At 48.7% G+C, this 19,063-nt stretch overlaps 3 protein-coding genes across 3 annotated transcripts in view; all 3 read right to left on the bottom strand.

Annotated features, from left to right (window-relative positions):
• The window catches only part of COX6B1 (cytochrome c oxidase subunit 6B1), a 60,927-nt gene that overhangs the window by 10,214 nt on the left and 31,650 nt on the right, over nt 1-19,063 (bottom strand). The window lies entirely within an intron of this gene.
• Nucleotides 10,517-12,826, bottom strand: ETV2 (ETS variant transcription factor 2). Its single transcript, XM_069078627.1, has 6 exons — nt 12,745-12,826; nt 12,549-12,641; nt 11,958-12,038; nt 11,328-11,696; nt 10,836-10,948; nt 10,517-10,704 (listed from the first exon to the last, which is right to left on the bottom strand). The coding sequence occupies exons 1-6, from the start codon at nt 12,824-12,826 to the stop codon at nt 10,546-10,548; spliced, it is 897 nt and encodes a 298-aa protein (XP_068934728.1). The 3' UTR covers nt 10,517-10,545.
• RBM42 (RNA binding motif protein 42) overlaps nt 15,216-19,063 on the bottom strand; it is a 35,492-nt gene continuing 31,644 nt past the window's right edge. Inside the window, exons 2-11 of the mRNA XM_069078584.1 lie at nt 18,878-19,025; nt 18,082-18,196; nt 17,834-17,921; nt 17,669-17,746; nt 17,119-17,184; nt 16,850-17,001; nt 16,153-16,488; nt 15,810-15,927; nt 15,507-15,701; nt 15,216-15,415 (exon numbers count right to left, since the gene is read on the bottom strand). Coding sequence (XP_068934685.1) covers nt 15,303-15,415; nt 15,507-15,701; nt 15,810-15,927; nt 16,153-16,488; nt 16,850-17,001; nt 17,119-17,184; nt 17,669-17,746; nt 17,834-17,921; nt 18,082-18,196; nt 18,878-18,996 — 1,380 coding nt within the window. The 5' untranslated portion in view covers nt 18,997-19,025 and the 3' untranslated portion in view covers nt 15,216-15,302. The remainder of the gene's footprint in view (nt 15,416-15,506; nt 15,702-15,809; nt 15,928-16,152; nt 16,489-16,849; nt 17,002-17,118; nt 17,185-17,668; nt 17,747-17,833; nt 17,922-18,081; nt 18,197-18,877; nt 19,026-19,063) is intronic.

The following is a 19,063-nucleotide window of genomic DNA, read 5'->3' on the forward strand; positions in this document are numbered from 1 at the left end:
TTCCTTCCTTCCTTCCTTCCTTCCTTCCTTCCTTCCTTCCTTCCTTCCTTCCTTCCTTCCTTCCTTCCTTCCTTCCTTCCTCTCCTCTCTCAGCAACTGGGGTTAAGTGACTTGCCCAAGGTCATACAACTAGTAAGTGTCTGAGACCAACTTTGAACTCAAGTCCTCCTGACTCCAGGGCCAGTGCTCTCTACACTATGGCTCCACCTAGCTGTCCCATGCCCCTCCCTTAAATCCTGTCCTAGTAGAGGTCCCTCTTTGCTGTGAGACTCCTCTTGTTCCTTCATGCAGGAAAAGAAGGGATACTGGGTCACATAAGGACAGGGTCAGTCAAAGGGTTTTTACGAGAAATTATGTGAAATCAGGCAAATGTATTCTGTAATAGAATACAAAAAATCTTACACGATTAAGTGGAAATAAGGCAGGAAAAGGAGAGAGGCTTTGCATTTTACCTGGCTGAGTGATGGAATAAAAACCACACAGTCACATACCTCCTAGCTCATCTATTTAGATAGAGGTCATCTCTTATGAAGAAAAAAATCACAAACATGGTAGATACTGGCTGCTGCTATGAACTGATCACTACTTGTGTCTTCTCCTTTCCTTATTCTCAAGAGTCCAAAAATTCCAGTTACAGCCTGCATGTGAAAAACTCTACTTTCCCATCTGAGGAGCTGATCTTCTGTTAATTTCATCACTTCTCAAACTAGAAAGAAATCCAAATCCTAGGTTGTTTTTTGTTGTTGTTGTTGTTGTTGTTGTTGTGGTGTGGTAAGCCAACCCCTTGTCAGATATTGTTACATTCCTCCCCAGAGTCTGGGATTTTTCAGCCCTTCAAAAAATCATCTGCAACAATCCTAGTACATAATTTTCTTAGATATCATGCAACCCAAAATGCCAGAATAAAGATTATCAAACATCATCCCAGAAAGTCACCTCTGAATACAATGTGTAACAATAAAGAGAGATGCTCAATGGGGAGTCAAGATGGTGGAGTAGGAGCAGGACCTCCCCGCTGCTCTGGGTTCCATCTTCCCCAATCCATGTAAAAAGGGGACTCTAAACAAACTTTGGAGCTGCAGAACCCACAAAATGACACTGAGAAGCTAACCTCCCACTGAGAACAGCCCGGCAGGCCGGCAGGAATTGGTTAGCACAGTGTTCTGGGAGCCAAGCCCAGCCCCATGCCATGGCTTTAGCCCCAGGGTGGGCCTGACCAGCCACCAGCCAAAGGGACTCCAGATCAGCAACAGCTGTGTCCATTTCCAGATTTATCAACACATAGATGCGAAGGACAAAGTGAGAGGTCAGTGCAGTCTGGACTTTGGGATCCAGTAAGGGGGAGTGTGTGGCTTTTGCCCCTCTGGGGCGAGAAGCCACTGAGAGCCCACGTGGCAGCTTCAGCTCCTGCCCTGCAGAGTGTAGGGGGACCAAGCACCAGTCTGAGGGGTAATTGCTCTTGCTTTAACCTTCTTGGATCTGGATCTCAGTCTAAGGTGGAGGTCCTGGGGTGTGTGTCCTGCTTGCCAGAGTGTGTGGAGACCTCAGAGAGGGCACCCATCTAATACCTCCAGCAGCTGAGAAAACCCCAGCATTTGGGACAAAAGCTCCCCTTTCTGGTGGCAGAGTCCTACTGTGGCAAAAAGCCCAGGGTCAAGTGACTGAAGGGCGACATGACCAGGCAAAAGAAACAAAGCAGGCAGAAGATTCCAACATTAGACTCCTATTTTGGGGACAAAAAGGAGCAAAGCATGGAACAGGAGGAAGACAGTGAAGTCAGAACTCCTGCACCAAAAGCTTCAAAGGAAAATATGAGCTGGTTACAGGCCATAGAAAACCTTAAGAAGCAGATAAGAGAAGTGGAGGAAAAACTGGGAAGAGAAATGAGAACAATGCAAGAAAATTATGAAATGAGAGTCAACAGCCTGACTGAGGAAAATACCACCTTAAAAAATAGACTAACTGAAATGGCAAAAGAGGCTCAAAAAGCCAATGAGGAGAAGAATGCCCTAAAAAAGCCGAATTTGCCACATGGAAAAAGAATCTCAAAAGTTCAATGAGGAGAATCATTGCTTCAGAATTAGATTGGAGCAAATGGAAGCTAATGACTTTATGAGATATCAAGATGCTGTTAAATAGATCCAAACAAATGAAAGAATAGAAGGCAATGTGAAATATCTCATGGGGAAAAATCACTGACCTGGAGAATAGATCCAGGAAAGAGAAATTAAAAATTATTGAACTACCTGAAAGCCATGATCAAAATAAGAATCTAGAAATCATCCTCCACGAAGTTCTCAAAGAAAATTGCCCCGATGTTTTAGAACCAGAGGGCAAAATAGAGGTTGAAATAATCCACCAATCACCTCCTGAAAAAGATCCCAAAAAGAAAACTCTTAGGAATATTATAGCCAGGTTCCAGAATTCCCAGATTAAGGAAAGAATATTACAAGCATCCAGGAAAAAACAGTTTGAATATTGTGGAAACACAATCAGGATAACCCAGGATGTGGCAGATTCTACACTGAGAGATTGAAGGGCCTGGAATATGATATTCTGGAGGTCAAAGGAGCTGGGATTAAAACCAAGAGTCACCTATACAGCAAAACTGAGTATCATGTTTCAGGGGAAAATATGGTCATTCAGTGGAATAGAGGACTTTCAAGCCTTCTTGCTGAAAAAACCAGAGTTGAATGGAAAATCTGACATTCATATACAAGAAGCAAGAGAAGCATGAGAAGGTAAACAGGAAAAAGAAATCATAAGGAACTTATCAAAGTTGAACTATTAATATTCCTACATGGAAAAACAATAATTGTAACTTATGAAACTTTTCTTAGTAGTTGAAGGGATTAGAAATATGTATATATATATATATATATATATATATGAGGGTATATGGGCATATGAATACATATGTGAATGTGTGTATATGTGTTCACAGGTATACATAGATAGAGTGTACAGGACCAATTTAACAGGAAGGGATGATACTTAAAAGGTGAAGTTAAGAGGTGAGAGAGGAATATAATGAGAGGAGATGGGGAGAGACAGAATGGGGTAAACTATCTCATACAGAAGAAGCAAGGGAAAATGGTTACAATGGAGGGGAAGAATAAGAAGGCAAAAGGGAATGGGTCAACCTTATTCCCATTGAATTTGGCTTGAGGAGGGAATGAAATAAACACTAAATAGGGTATCTCACCGTCTAGGAGAGTAGGGGGGAAGGGGATCAGAGGGGGGATGATGGAAGGGAGGGAAGGCGGGGGGGGAGGGAAGTTGGAAGAACCCACTTTTGAAAAGGGACAGGATCAAAGTAGAGAACAGAACAAGTGGGAGGTGGGATAGGAGGGAGGGAAATATAGTCAGTCTTTTACAATATATCTACTATGTTATTGTTTTGTATTAGCCAGACATGTACAACCTATACTGAACTGCTTATCTTCCCAGTAAGGGTGGGTGACAAGGGAGGAAGGGAATGAATCTGGAATTCAAAGTTTTAAAATCAAATATATATATACTATTATTAATACTATTTTGCATGTAATTGGGAAATAAGATATACAGGCACTGGGGCATAGAGATCCTCTGGAAAAGTCAAAAGGGGCATGGGAGAAAATATGGGAGAGAGCAGATTGGAGGAGGGGATATCCTGTGGGACTGCTATTTTGGGATGGTGGGTAGGGGAAAAACAGGGAAAAAATGTGTAACTCAAAATCTGGTGGAAACGAATGATGTAAATCAGAAGTTAATAAAGTATCTGAAAAATAAATAAATAGATTAATTAATAAAAAAAAGATAGATGCCAATGGACATAGCACCGTGAAGAGTGAGGCCAGAAAGACTGCTTCAGTGACTAAAGAATATACATTACCTGCAGAATGTATCAAGGAAAAAGAATAAACACTTCTATTGCATCTATTCTGTGCTAAGCACTTTTTACAAATGTAATATCTCACAACAACCCTGTGAGGTACGTGCTATTACAATCCTCATTTAACAGTTGAGGAAACTGAGGCAGACAGATATTAAATGACTTACCCAGGGTCATACAGCTAGGAAGTATTTGAGGTTGGAGTTGAACTCATGTCTTTCTGACTCCAGGCCTGGTGCTCTACTATACCCCCCAAATACCTTATCAATGCACATTTTAGAGTGGGGCATACACATCCATAAATTGAAAGCAAATAAGCCTAGAAATAAAAAAAATAGTAGACTTACTAAACAGTATGACAGGTTCAAACCTAGAAAGGTTGATGAATGAACCTACTAAATGAATGAAAATCTGGTAAGTAGAAATATACTAGAGGAAGCTAGGTGATGCCATAGTGCATAGAGTACTGGGCCTGGAGTCAGGAAGACTCATGTTCTTGAATTCAAACCTGACCTCAGACACTAGCTGTGTGACCCTGGGCAAGTCACTTAATCCTATTGGCCTCAGTTTCCTCACTTGTAAAATGAGCTGGAGATGGAAAGGGAAAACAATTCCATTATCTCTTGCCAAGAAACCTCTAATGGAGTCACAAAGAGTCGTACTTGGCTGAAAAATGACTGAAGAACAACAAAAAGAAATATACTTGAATAAACACATGCATCCACGAATATAGGTAATAATATACAGGGCACAAAGTACAAGAGAAATCAATGGCCAAAGCATTATCATTTGACTACCCCTACTTTCACCTACAATAATGTAAGTTGATCTGGTCACTGGGCTGACCAGGGTTGGGGAACCTTCACAGAACAAATTTGTTAAAGGGCCACACTTGAGGACCTAGAGGGCCAAACGTGGACTTGAGGCTGCAGGTTCTCCATTCCTGGTCCTGACCCTTCTGTGACCTACTGACCTAGCTGCCCCTACACCTATACTTGGTGAGGGTATGGGCTGACCAGAAACCTCATCAGAATTATAGTCTTACCCACGTAAATGCAAGTGGGGCCCAGGCTTACCAGTAGAGTTATTGTTGTTCTGAGGGAATTGTCTGTCCCCAAGGAGACTCTGTGGCTGAAGTATTAGGCAAATAAAGGGGTAACTTATGGATTTGGTTGTCTCCTCTCATCTGAATTGGCTTTGGGGATAAAATACATAACGTCTTCTTTATTTGCCTGAACCAGATCATCTATGTGACTGGCAGCTCTTTTTCTTAGGTTCCACTGAGGGAAATATCTCACAAGCTCAACCTGCCAATCTGAGAAGTCAATCAACTCACCTACTGTCAGTAAGCGACTCTGATGAATTGTCTCCCTGGGGGGCCCATGTGTCTTCTATTTTTATGCAAATGTGAATTCTTCTTTTTGTATATTCCTGTTAGCTAGGCCTTTTTTTCCCCTATTTTATTCTTTTTTAGGGGCAGCTAGTAGGCACAGTGGATAAAACATTGAACCTGGCATCAGGAAGATCTGAATTCAAATCCAACCTCAGACACTTAATAGCCATGTAACCACAGGCAAGTTACATAACCTTGTTTGCCTCAGTTATCCCATCTCCCACATGAGAAGGAACTGGCAAACCACCCCACTATCTCTGCTGAGTAAGCCCCAAATGGGGTCACTAAGAGTCAGACAAGATTGAAATGATTGAACAACAGCAACAATTCTAATTTATCTATAGAGGGCATGAATCAACCGTTACTATGTGTGTATCCTGCACAAGGGGGTGTAGGTATCCAAGAAGGCCTAGCACCTCTGGTGAGATGGTTTGCTGAGCCTTTTTCAGGGATGCCCATATACCTATGGGTTCTCACCTGTGGCTCCAAGAAGCTGTGTGGCAGCCACACCCCAAAACCATCTTAGACTGGCTAAACTGGGCTGAGGGTAACGCATGGACCTCAAAGTGAGGTAAGTGAGGACGGCGTCTACCCCAAGCCATATCCAAATGCCATAAAGGCGATGAAGCAGGTGCTGTGGAGTGCTCAGAGCTTGGTCAGACATTGAAGAGGCCAAGGTCATTCACTGCATTCCGGGGACCATTGTCAATCATCCTGACTTTTGTCCTGTCACTGAACTTTGATGCCTCTAGAAGAGAGAGTGAGGTGGCCAGCTCTGTGCAGCTCTGCCTCACTTAAATCCAATTCAAGCACGAGTCAATACATCACCCATGATGACACTGGTCCTTTTTGAAATGGACAGACAAAGTCCCGTGCATGTAGTTTAGATTCCGAGCCACAGAAGAGGTATTGTTGAGGAATTCTTTTTATCCTTCTGGTCTCATTATATCCTTTGTATCTTATGATCTTATTCCATGCATGCTTGACCTAAATGTTAAATAGTACCATAGGATAACCACCTGTGATGTTGACATATATTGTTTTGGTCTTGGGCAGAGCTAGACCGAGTGAGCAATTCAGATGTTGCTACCCCTTGCTGTATTATTAATAGCGACACAATGAATGCCTTCTGGTCGGCATAAGGCAATCAGTACTGGACCTGGGAATGAGGGTCTTAAATGTAACATTTTTGTTGTTCAGTCATTTCAGTCATGTCTAGCTCTTTGTGATCCCGTTTGGGGTTTCTTGGGCAGAGATACTGGATTGGTTTTTCCATTTACTTTTCCAACTTATTTTACAGATGAGGAAACTGAGGCAAACAGGGTTAAGTGACTTGCCCAAAGTGACACAGCTAGATTTGAACTCAGAAAGATGAGACTTGACGCATAGCTCTATGCGCTATGGTGCCACCTAGTGGCTCAGTATGACATATACATTATCTCATTTGATCCTTTTCCCAAGACTTTTAACTAAAACCTTCCCCTTCATACTTTACTGTAAACTTGAAGCTATTTACTGAGAATTCTGTCTTCTCCCATTCTCGTTGGCACCTTCCCACCCCATCTCATAACTCCCTAGATTAATTTCTCACCTTTTCCTCACTTACTCCAGTCTCTATTGAAGAGTTCACTCTTTTTTTTTTTTTTTTTTACCAAAGCCAATCCCTAAATACATCTTTGATTCCATTTCCTCTCTCTTCCAGCTTTTTTCTCCCAGTATCATCTCCTTCATCTAATCCACAAATATCCAATCTATTTTTTTCCCTACTGACTACAAACATGCCCAATTCTTCCCCATCCTCAAAAAACCCCACACAACCCCATTATTTAGATAACTATTGTTCCAAAGATCTCCTCCTTGGAGAAAGCATTCTATTAATCCCCTGGAATCTGTGTTCTGATATCAGCCCTCAAATGAACTTGCTCTCTCTCTTTTTTAGAAAAATAAATTTATTTAAGTTTTCAACATTCACTTTTATAAGGTTTTGAGATCCAATTATTTTTCTCCCTTTCACCTCCCTAAGATGGCATGCAGTCTGATATAGGCTATACATGTACAATCATATTAAACATATTTCCACATTAGTCATGTTATGAAAGAAGAATCAGGCGAAAGGGAAAAACTGTGAGAAAGAAAAAAAAAAACAAAAAAAAGAGAAAATAATATGCTCCGCTCTTGCATTCAGATTCCTTCTTCCTCTGGATATGAACAACATTTTCCATCATGAAGATCATTGTATTACTGAGAAGAGCTAAGTAAATCATAGTTGATCATTCCACAGTGGTGATATTGTTATTATTGTTATTGTGTCTGTTACAATGTTCTCCTGGTTCTGCTCATTTCACTCAGCATCAGTTCATGTAAGTCTTTCCAGTTTTTTTGTTTTTTTACTGAAGTCCACCCTCTTATCATTTCTTATAGCACAATAGTTTTCTATTACATTCATATACCACAACTTTTCAGCCATTCCCTAAATGATGGGCATTCCTTCAATTTCCAATTTTTTGCCACCACAAAAAGAGCTGCTGTAAACATTTTTGTACATGTGGATCCTTTTCCAGTTTTTATGATCTAATAGTGGCATTGCTGGGTCAAAGGATATGCACAATTTTATAGGCCTTTGTGTATATGAACTTGTTCTCTTCAAAGTCACCAAAAATCTCTTCCTTACCAAATTTTGTGGCCTCTTCTTAATTCTCAGCCTTCTAAATCTCTCATAGTACCTTTGACACTGTTGACACCCCTTTTCTGAACACCCTCTCTCCCACTTGGGTTCTCAGGACACGTCTCTCTCCTGGTTCTCCTACCAGTTGTCTGTTTTCTGGCCATTCCTCCTCAATCTCCTTTGCTGATTTATTTCCATTGTCATGTCTACCCTTAGTGTTCCCTAAGGCTTTGTCTTCCCCCTTTTCTCTCTGCTCTCACTTTCAGTGATCTCACCAACTCACATGGATTCAATAATCATTTTTATACATACATACATACATACATATATATATATATATATATAAACTTTATCCAGATCTATCCAGTCCTAGTTTCTTTCTTGTACTCTAGCTTCTTATCACCAACTCCCTATTGGGCATTTCAAAGTAGATATCCTGTAGGCACCTCAAATTCAACATGTCCAAAAAAGAACTCTTAGCTTCCCCCGAAACCCCTTCTTCCAACCTTCCTCAGTTCTGTTGATGGCACTACCACCATTCCAGGTTCAAAGCCTCAGTGTTATCCTGGACTCCTCACTCCCACCCCACATTTGCTAAATCTCCTTTCCATCGGAGGCAGCAAGGCAGTCCAGTGGATAGTGCTGCACTTGGAGTCAGGAAAGCCTAAGTACAAATTCTGCCTTTGATATAACCTCTTAGTCTGTTTTCTCATCTGTAAAATAGGGATAATAATAGCACCCATCTCCCAGGGTTATTGGGAGGATAAAGTGAAATAATATCTGTGAAGTGCTTTGCAGATCCAAATGCTAGCATTATTATTCTCTCCCTATTCATCTAGATATGCCCCTTCTCATTGCCTTGTACATGTACTACTAAAATGGTTTTTTTTTTCAGTTTCCCTCTCTTAAGCCTTCCTCCCACTCTTCCTCCTCATAGCTACCAGTGATTTTCCTAAAATGCTGATCTGACCAACAAATTGTAGTGACTCCCTTTATCTCCAAGGATCAAATAGAAATTATTTTTTTTGGGGGGGGGCAATCAGGGTTAGGTGATTTGCCCAGGGTCACATAGTTAGTATCTGAGGCTGGATTTGGACTCAGGTCCTCCAGACTCTAGAGGTGGTGCTCTATTCACTGCACCACCTAGCTACCCTCAAACCCACAAACTCTTCTCTTTTAGATCTCTCTCCCCCCATTTCTCTTTATCTCCATATCTCTCTTCCCCCTCCACTTTCACTCTCTCCCCTCCCTCTCTCCTTTCTTCCTTCTCTCCATCTCTCTTTCCTTTATCTCTCCATCTCCCCTCTCTTTGTACACCCTGTCTCTCTCCATATCTCTCTTCTCTGTCCCCCTTTCCATCTCTCTCCTCTTTCTTTCTCTCCTTCCATTTCTCTTCTTTTCCCCTTTTTTCTTTCTCACCTCTTTATCTCTCTCCCCTCCATCTCTTTCCCCTTTATTTCTTCATCTTTCCTCTCTTTCTCCCTCTTTTTCCATCACTCTCTCCATTTCCCTCCTTTCCCCCTCTCCATCTCTCTTCTCTCCCCTTCTTTCTCTCCATCTCTCTTCTTTCCCCCTTTTTTCTCTTTTCCCTCTCTCTATCCCTCTTTCCTCTCTATCTCTGTCTCTCTCTCCACCTCTCTTCTCCCTCTCTTGCCTCCCCATCTTTCTCTTTCTCCTCTCTCCCCTCCCCCCACCCTCTCCTCCCATGCCTAGAATGTACTCCTTCCTCTCTGCCTTTACTAATCCCTGGTTTCCTTGAAGGCCTGGCATCTCAAACCTAACCTTCTTATGAAGCCTTTCCTGATTTGGAAAGGCTTGGACACTCCCTCTCCCATATTCTGTACTTTGGATCAGTGACCAGTCCCTGTTCCATTCCTTTATTGAAAGCTCCTCAAGAATAGGAACTAAAACCCCACATGTCTGTTTCTCCAGATTATCACAGAGTAATTGCTTAATAAAATGCTAGTCAGTTGATTCAGAATGGAGATAGTGCAAGTATTATTTTCATTTACACAGAGGGAAGTTGAGGCTGAGAAGTTTAGAGGGGATCCTTAGAATCAATCATTCCATCAACAGGCATCATTGAAGTCCTATGTGTCAAGTGCTCTGTGCAAAAATGCAACACTTCCTGCCCCCGAGGAGCTTACATACTAGTGGGGAGAATAAACTGGGGCTGGTTGAGGCAGCTCAAGGCATCACTTTTCTGCCCTCTTATACACTGCTAATTTCAGCTCTCAGTTTTGGAGAACACCTGGTACTCAGAGCAGGACAATAGGGCCCACCGAGGTCTTGCGAGGCAGGCCAATGGCCACCCGAAGAGTGCAGTGGACCGGCCCTAGAGCGGAGTTCTCTGATTTCTCAGTTAACCCTCCCACCATTTCTCCTGGGGTGGTGGTGGAAACCAAGGGCTGGCAGAGGGGGGAGAGGGCCCCGAAGGCTGAAGTCGGAAGAGCGGAGGCTGGAGGGAAGGCCAGAGATGAGGGGAGCCTTGCAATTCGGGGCGCTTCCCTTGGAACAGAGAGACTCGCAGAGGCGCATGGAGGAGTCCGAGGCTTTATTCCTTCCGCGTGTGCCCCCGATCCCCCTCCCCGCACATAGTTCTCCCCGGCCGGGTCAGGGCAGGTCGGGAACCCGGCCCCCAAATCGATAAGTGTACTTTCGGCCGCCGCTCTTGTGCACGATGTCCCGCCGGTAATAGTAACGGAGCCCCCGACTCAGTTTCTCGTAGTTCATCCCCGGCTTCTTTTTACGCTCCCCCCACAGACGGGCCACCTGTGCAGAGTGAGGGCAGACAAGACGTTGAGCACCGGGCCCGGGGGTACCCGAAGCCCAGGGAGGTGGGAAGGAGGAGGGAGGGCAGACGCGGAAAGGGGAAGAAGGAAGGGGCGCACTGGGCACGGTACCTCCTTCGGGTCGCACAGCTGAAACTCGCGGTTATTCCCAGTCCAACGGATGCAGCCTTCGCCCGCTCGGTCCCGAAGCAGTTCCAGCAGGAACTGCCACAGCTGAATGGGACCTGAGGAGAGGGTCGGCCGGTGAGAATCCAGGCTGTACCTCACAGCTCCTCTGTGCGTCTCCTTTCCTCAAAGCAGCCTCATCTCTCCCCCCGCCCCTCCTCGCCCTTTAGTAGGGATGCAGAGTGTAGGTACCTCATTCATACAATTAGAGCGTCCCCTCCGCAGAAGTTACTCCCTCAGTCTTCCTCCTCCCACTTCATCCCGGACCCAGGCACCCCAGCCCCAGTTCTAGCCCCCTTACGCAGGGACTCCAGGGTCCTATTTACCTATAGCTGCCCCCAACTCTCAACTCAAGAACTAGAGCGTTCTATCTCCCCAGAGCTGATCCCCCCTGCCCCAATCCTCCCCACTTTAGTGGGGACTCAGGAGTTCACTTACCACGGTGCCCAGTCCTGGGGCCTCGGATGGCACGATTCGAGCGTGGTGTTGAGTTCGACGTGACGGGGCAGTCGTTTGAGGGAGTGGTACATTCTGGAGGCTGGTTTAACTCCCAGGAGGCGGGATATTCCATGGGAGCAGCGCTCCCTCCCTCCCAGCAAGGGCCGGTGGGGCAATCCCAGGGGGTAGGACCGCTCGGGACAGAGGGGGTGGCCCACGAGGTGAAGCTGGCCTGGCTAGTGGTAAGATCCGCGATACCCGAGCTTTCAGGGTAGGTGAAGGGGGTAGTGCCATAGGGCTGGGAGACTGGGTTGAGCCACGAGGAGTCCGTCCAGTCGCCAGACCACTGGAGATTCAAGGAGGAGGAGTCTAGGAGGAGAGACCTGTCGCGGTCACGACGTGCCAGAGGACTCAGTTCCTTCTCCCATCCCAGCTGGAAGAACCCAGGTGCTCTAGACTCCCTCCTTCCTAACCTCGGGGATTCGGGGAATCCTCGATCCAGGCCCTGAATTCACTTGAAAGACCTTCGAGGTGAAGGTCTTCGTCCCAGTCCAAGCCTTTTCCAGAAACCCTGGCTCCCTAATCTCCTTCTTCAACTATGGTCCTTAAAAGCAGACCTCTAGTACTTACCAGTCCCCCACGGAAATTCAGGCGACAGGAAATCAGAGCCACATTCGTTAGCTGGGAGTCCGGGAAGGTGTGAAATTGATGCTGCTTCTGGGGAGGGAGAAAGTAACCATCGCTCTGTTGGCTCGGGGACTCAGGAGTATCTTCCTTCCCAGGGCTCCAGCAGATTCTTCCTGTCCCTCTACGCTCCCCTTCTCATAAACTGATCTTCGCCGTAATTCCATCTCCAGTCACCGAGCCTTTGCAGATTATTAGACTCCACTTTCCCCCGTGCACTCTCCTCTCCTTTGCCCATGAGCATCTTCTTTCTAGTACTGAAATCCCTTTCTCCAAGAGGTCTTTTTTTATCTCACCAGCTGCTAATGCCTGTCTCTGAAAATTACCGTGTATTGATTTTTTTTAAAAAATACTTATACAGTAAGTTCATGTTTCTCTTTATAGAATGGGCAGGATCGTAGTAGACCGTTAATAAATACTTGTTGATTCGGGACCTTGGTGTCCAGGCCTCCAGTACCTGCTCTCTTAGGGACCCACCTGTCACACTACCTCCAGCTCTTGCCCCCAAGCAGACCTAGGCTTCCGATCTCTCCTTACCTTTCCATCCAATCTCAGTAGTCCTAGGATCGGAGTGTCTGGGGTCTGACAGCACCGATGCCTTTGAGTTGTAAAAATCTGGTTGGCCTGAGGCTGGAGAAGGGAAGGCAAGGAGCACGAATTTTAGAATTAAGGTTAGGGTCCCGTTTGCCTGCCTGGTCGTGCTCTCCTCCCCCCCTACCCCATAGCGTCGTACCCAGGCTTGGGTGCTCCATTCCCGATCCCAGGGGAACTTCCTGCAATGCCAGCTCATCCCAACAAAACCAGCTTAGGTCCATGGTCATTCCTGTGGTTCACAGCAGCAGCAGGATGCTAGGAGAGGAGAGACACGTGCGACGGTACTCGAAGGACCCAGGCCTTCAGGCGCAGCCCTCAGAGACTTGGACACCCGGGGTGCAGAGACTTATAGCGGTCCAGAGTCCGAGGCACCCACCCTGTCCCACCTCATCTGAGAGACCCCAGTGGTTTTTTCATTCATTATTCACCCTTCCCAGGAATCTGGCTCCTCAACCCCCAGGAGGCTGGAAGAACCCTTAGTAGCATCCCCGAGGACCCAATGAGTCCTGGAAATCCTTTGCTTTCTATGGGGCTCCGGAAATCTGGTGCCCCAAATCCTAGTCACTCTTCCAATCCGTCAGAGGGTTCAGACTCTCCGACCCTCCCTCATGCACCCCGGCATCGGGCACTCCAGACCCCGCTCCCTCCAGAAGTCCCACACCCCAGTGCTGCACTCACCTCTCTGCTTTTCCGTTGTTCCTCACCCCGGGGTCCTCAGCCCCATTTCATACTCAGGACTCCCCCTCCGGAGTCTGGGGAGGGGGGATATTTTCCGACACGTCAGAGACTCTGGGAATGGGGAAGGGGTCAGGTTGCAATTGTAGTAGGGGGCGGGGTTGGACCGGACACTGATCCCAAGCAGTGGACTGATCATCTCAAAAGCTAGCCCTCTCTTAAGGCGCCCCGGGAGGCCCCCTTTCTTGTCTTTTTCCCCAGTGTAATCAACTCTAATTTGGGGCCTAGTTTCGATAGCACCAGGAGCAGTGTGTGGGTGTGGGGCTGAGGTCTGATCCCCCCAGCACCAGCCCCTCACTCTCAGGGACCGGGAATCGGAGTTAGGTGGCTTTCCTGGAGGTGGTGGGATCAAACGAGCTAGCGACCCCCAGCCCCTGGCCACCCCCAGCCCCGCCCTCAGGGGCTTGGGCGCCTGGGACTGTCGCAGTCGCTGGGCGAATCCCGCAGCACGAGGGATTTGCGGTGGGTATGTCTGGAAGGTTTGGAGGACGGGAGGCAGGGTGTAACGGGGGCCACTGGGAGTTCCGTGAGTGACTTGAGTAGGCTTGGGCTTGGGAAATGGGGCTCCGCGGCAGGTCGGTTAGACATGGGGACCTGGGCAGGGGTCTCTGGGCAGGGTTAAAGGTCTCTGAACTGGGAGAGGGCTGCGGGCCGACGGTCTGGCGGGCGACTGCGGGGGCGGCTCGAACTCTTATCTCCGGAAGTGGAGGATTTCCGGCTGGGCCCCCCAGAGGCTGACGTCACAATCAGCGAGTGTGACGCTTGGGGAGGGGATTTTGATGTCTCCGTCCATCCTCCTAGTTCCGACATCCAAGCCCTGTAAACCTGGCCCTTTGAGGGGGTATGGGCTTGCCTCTCCCGTCTCCAGAGAGCCCTTTGACACTCCATTTTCCAATTCCCCATCCAAGGTGAGTGAGACTTGCCTTGTGACCCTGACCCTATTATCTTCCAGTTCTGGAGGCATGGGGTTAGTCTCAACTCCCCAGCCAGCCAGCATGCCCTAGGAGACGCACTTAACTGGTGGACTCCATAACCAGAGGGTCCAATGACTACATCCCCACCTTCCTCCCTGTTTCTGCAGCACCACCTTCATGGGTTCCCCTCCGTTTCTTCCCACTCTCTGCATCTGGGACTCAGTTTCCTCATCTCTAAAAGGGAGACATCTATAGAACCTTAGCCCCACAGTAGCCCTGGCATGTCTCCCTACCTCTCTTATTTGTCTCTAGGACTCAGTTTCCTCATCTGTAAGAGGGGCAGCAATGCCCTAGGACTTTAGCTCCAGTGTGTGTGTGTGTGTGTGTGTGTGTGTGTGTGTGTGTGTGTGTGTGTAAGGCTTTGTAAATCTTAGGTGTCAAAGAACAAACAGGCAGCTCCCATTGTTTCTGAAGCCCTCCTGGACAGTATCTGTTTTTCCATCTGACTCTTCCTGTTTCTGTTCCCCATCACTCAATGTGTATTTACATTAATCTTTGAGTTGGTCTGATCCCCTTCCCCCCACCCAAGATCCTGGAGAACTGGGGCTAGGGGGTTGAGCCCAAGGGGGAATGGCAGCCCCCCCCCACCCCCCTGCCCCAGGCTGTTTCCTGTTGGAGGATGGGCCTCATGCTGACCCTGAGACCCCCACTACAGCATAACGGAAAATTTGACATCAGAGAACCCAAGGGAGAGGAAGGTGGACTAGGGTCGTTTATTTGGGCTTTTCCTGGGGCTGACCCCTCCCCCTCAGCAGCTGCCATTCTTCCAACTCTCTTCTACAATGAGGGTGACCTCTAGAGAAGAGATCCTGGGGCCTCATCTTTCCAAACTTCAGCCCCTGCCCCCTTCAGAAGCTGGTAGTGTTGAGGTGGTGTCTAGATGATAAAATGCTCTAGAGTGTCTGATGGAAAGAATTCAAATTTATTCAGATTGGGGGCAGGGGCAAAATCATCATAGGGGGATAAAGGGGAATCTTGGGGGTCTGGGCTATCTAAGCCCTAATTTCTTCTTCTCCTTCTGCTTCTTCCGAACAACATCCAGGTTTCGGTCCTTCCACATGCTCTTTCGTAGTTTGATGGGGCGTGAGCCCACATACTTCCCTGGGAGGAGAGAGCCAGGTCAGTCATGGCATCTGAGCTCGGGGCTGGGGGTAAAAGACTTTGGACTAAGGGGACTTAGGATCTTACTTACCGTTCATCTCCCTCATGGCCCGAACATAGTCACTGGGGTCCTTGAAACTGACAAAGCCATAACCCTTGGTCTTGCCTGTGCGCTTATCCCGGATAACTTTGGCCTTGAGGAAGGAGGGGAATCGGCTGAAGGCTCTGGCCAAAATGTCATCATTCACCTCATTGCCCAGGTCCCCACAGAAGATCCGGAAGTCATCTAGGCCACAAAGGGAGAGGGAAAAGATGGTCTCTTTAACCACCTCGGCCCCAACCTCTCTGTGTAGCCACATTCATTCCTGGGCCCCAGCAGCCTGTGATCTTTTACCTGCATCCCATTCCAAGAGGCTGGGGTCTTCCCAACTGCTCCCAGCTGCTGTTCGGATGCAACGTTTTAGCTTCTCTGGCTTTCCTTTCTTCTTGTCCTCACCCAAAGGCTCTGGGACCTGGGAGGAGGGGACGGGAGTGAGAACTGAAGAGCCTCTGGGGTGTCTGGAGCAGACTAAGGTCCTCAGTGCTCTGGCCCTCCCTAGAAAACTTTCTCCAACTTAAAAAGCATTTACTAAATACCTACTGTTGGGAAAGACTCCCTTCATACCTTCCAAATCACCCTTGCCCTCCCTAGCTCCACCATCATGCTGCTCTCAGCTGACGGCCTAGCCCACACTGACCTCGAGGGCCATGAGTCCTGGGGGTGGCTGGGGCTCAGGCCTGGGCCGGGGTCGGGGCCTCAGGGACAGGAGCTCAGGGATCCGAAGAGGTGGAAGCAGGCCTCGAACGACTTCCAGGGGTAGAGGCAGGGGCTCAGGCTCAGGCAAAGGCATGGCCAAGGGCAGGGGAAGGCTGGGTCCAATGACTGCAGCAGCTCCTGGGCCCCCCACAGCTGCGCCTGCTTCTTCTAGCCCTGCAGCTGCAGCAGCTGCCACAGCCACAGCAGCAGCTTCTTCTTTCTCTTTTAGCCCCAGGCCCAGGCCCAGACCTAGCTCTCGAGGGGCTGGAGGCTCCTCCTGCCAGAAACACAAGGAGATGAAGTTGTCAGAGAAATAGAGGGGAACCAGGGGCCTCTAAGCCAGGGATAGGGAGGGCATGGGGAGCTGGGCCCAGAGCAGGCCCTACCTCCAGGGCCAGCTACTCACAACTCAGACTGGAGAGTACTTGAGTGGGAGGAGACAAAGAATAAAAGAGACAGAGATACAGAGAAAGCAGAACAAGAAAGGAAAACACAAGAGAGATGCAGAGAAACCAGACACACAAACATCTAGGGGAGACCTAAATGATATTCTCAAAGTTGGGGGCTGGATTCCAGGGTTTATGATAAGGATGTTTGTATCCCCATAGATTCCTTTTTCATATGCCCTGCACACTCACTGGGGGAGGCCTCAGGGTCGCCATTGTGCCAAGTGGGGGTCCTGGTGCCCGGGCCATTGGTGGCAACATCATGGGAGGTCCAGGGGGACCAGGTAAGGGAGGCCCAACCAGGGCCTGATGTGGGGGCCGAAGAGCCATGGGGCGTGGGCCACCTGCTAAAGAGAAAGAGAAAGTGTATGGTGAAGGGGGTCCTTGGGTCTCTGAGGTGCCGGGGACGCCAAAGAGGGGATGGGGCCGGGCCAGGAACATTCCCTGGGCCCTTCTCTCACCCGCTCTCTGCAGCACATGGGGGACGAAGGCTGGGCGCAGGATGGGGGGACGCTGCGGGGGCACTGCTGAGAGACACAGACAGAGATGGAGACAGGGCATGAAGGACCATGCCTCAGGGTCTTTGAAGGAAGGCCTCAAGGGTTTAGGGGTTGATGGGTTCCTAGGGTTACTGCTGGCACCTCTAAGTCAGTCTTTTGAATCTCAGGGAGTCCTGAGATCACTGGGAGATCTGTACATAGGAGGAGGGATTAGCTATCTAGGGGTTAGAAGATTCTGAAGGGCTTGATGGTATCTTTTAGGGTCCCTTGAGTTTAGGTCTCTGAAAAGATACCATGGTTGGGAGAAATGTCCCCTAGGAGGCATTGTGGAATTGTTGGGGAGTTCTAAGGGCTCAGGAAAAAATCCTGGGAGACTCTCAGGATTTTGTGATTTGGAAGGATTTCCTAGGCAGGTTAATTTATTTAATGGAGGTGGAGGTGGGGGCACTAGGTGTGTGGGTGTTAGGGGCAGAGAATCTTGAATCCTAGGCTTTGGGTCCTGGGCACTGACCCGCCCGGCGAAGGAACATGGCATCCCGGGCCTCAGGGCTGTCGAGACGACCTCTATCTCCTCCAGGGCCAAAACCAACTGCGGAGGAGAAAAAAGCTGCATTGGAGGGGGGCCCTTCTAGCCTCGTCCTTCTTGACCCTCCCTCATGCCTCCTTCCCAACTCACCAGGACCCACGAAGGGGCCAGGGGGACCTACAATGGGAGCAATCACTGTGGCTGCTGCTGCTGCCCGGGCCTCCAGGCTTTGCTGGACCTGAGCAGGGGAGGACAAGAGAAAACGGTCGTGAGGGAGCTCCCATCTCCTCCTTCTCGGGAGCCTAGACTAACAGACAAGCAAGATGAAGGATAAAAGCTGTCTTGGAGTTAATGAAGCAGCAGAGTCTACACACACAAAGGCACACCAGGCCCCCTACCTGCTGGTAGGTGTTGGTGGCAATGATCGGGCGGATCACAGGTGCGGGCTCCACAGCTGGTACAACTGGGGCTGCGATCCCAGATATTGGAGCCCCCAAGACTTCCTGCTCAAACCTGTGGGGCAGACACAGAATAATCACTGGTTTGGTGCCAGAAGGGATTTTAGAAGCCACCTGATCCAACTCTCTCTGCAGGCTCAGAGACAGAGGGAGAAGTATAAAGAAGAGAGAGAAACACATGGGAAGTCAGACACAATGAAAGACAGACACGATAAGACAAAGTGTTTAGGAAAAACTGCAAGTGTGGGGCAAAGACTAAGACCAGGATGTGGACAGGAAAGGAAAAGGGAGATTAGAAAAAATCAGGAACAGGCAGACCAGTGTCACCTCCTGAAAGAGACAAACACACCAAGAAGAGATAACTAGAAAAAAGGACAGATCCAGAAAGAGAGGTACGAAGACACAAAGCTGGGGCAGAGACCTCCAGCACTGGAGCAGAGGGAAGATGCCTAGATGAAGACAAGAGACATTCAGAGAAAGACCCAGGGAGGTGGAGACAAGGCAAAGGAAGGGAAGGACGGGAAGACACCTAGAAATCGGACCCTCGGGGATGGAAGGTTAAGAGAGGCGGGGGACAGCCGGCTCATCCCCAGGAGGGTTCGCTGAAGGCAGCGGACAGGCGCCCTGCCCCCTCTCCCTGCTCCACCCCGACGAGGTCGCCCCTCCCCGCTCCCGGCACGGAGGCAGAGGGACGGCCGCCCCTGCCCCGGGCGCGGCGGGGGGAGGGAGGGCTCACAGCGCCATCTCCGCCTCCATCTCTTTCAGTCGCTCCTCGCCGCTCTTCCCGGGCACGCCGGGCCCTGGGCCCGAGGGCAAGGCTCCTCCCGCACCCGGGAGCGGCCCTGTTCCAGCCATCGTCGTCGCCACAGCCGCTTCCGCCGTCTGTCGGTCTTTGCCGGCGCACGCCGATGATGCAGAACGC

This window comes from Petaurus breviceps, unplaced genomic scaffold (genome assembly GCF_028583685.1).
Source record: "Petaurus breviceps papuanus isolate PSGF00001 unplaced genomic scaffold, PetGlider_PUasm1.0 91041, whole genome shotgun sequence".
Taxonomy (NCBI): domain Eukaryota; kingdom Metazoa; phylum Chordata; class Mammalia; order Diprotodontia; family Petauridae; genus Petaurus; species Petaurus breviceps.

Coding starts and splice junctions, on each gene's coding strand:
- ETV2 (XM_069078627.1), bottom strand. CDS start 12,826: ATGGACCTAAGCTGGTTTTGTTGGGATGAGCTGGCATTGCAGGAAGTT. Junction 12,039..12,548: donor TACTGAGATTGGATGGAAAG/GTAAGGAGAGAT, acceptor CCCCAGAAGCAG/CATCAATTTCACACCTTCCC. Junction 11,697..11,957: donor TGAATTTCCGTGGGGGACTG/GTAAGTACTAGA, acceptor CTCTCCTCCTAG/ACTCCTCCTCCTTGAATCTC.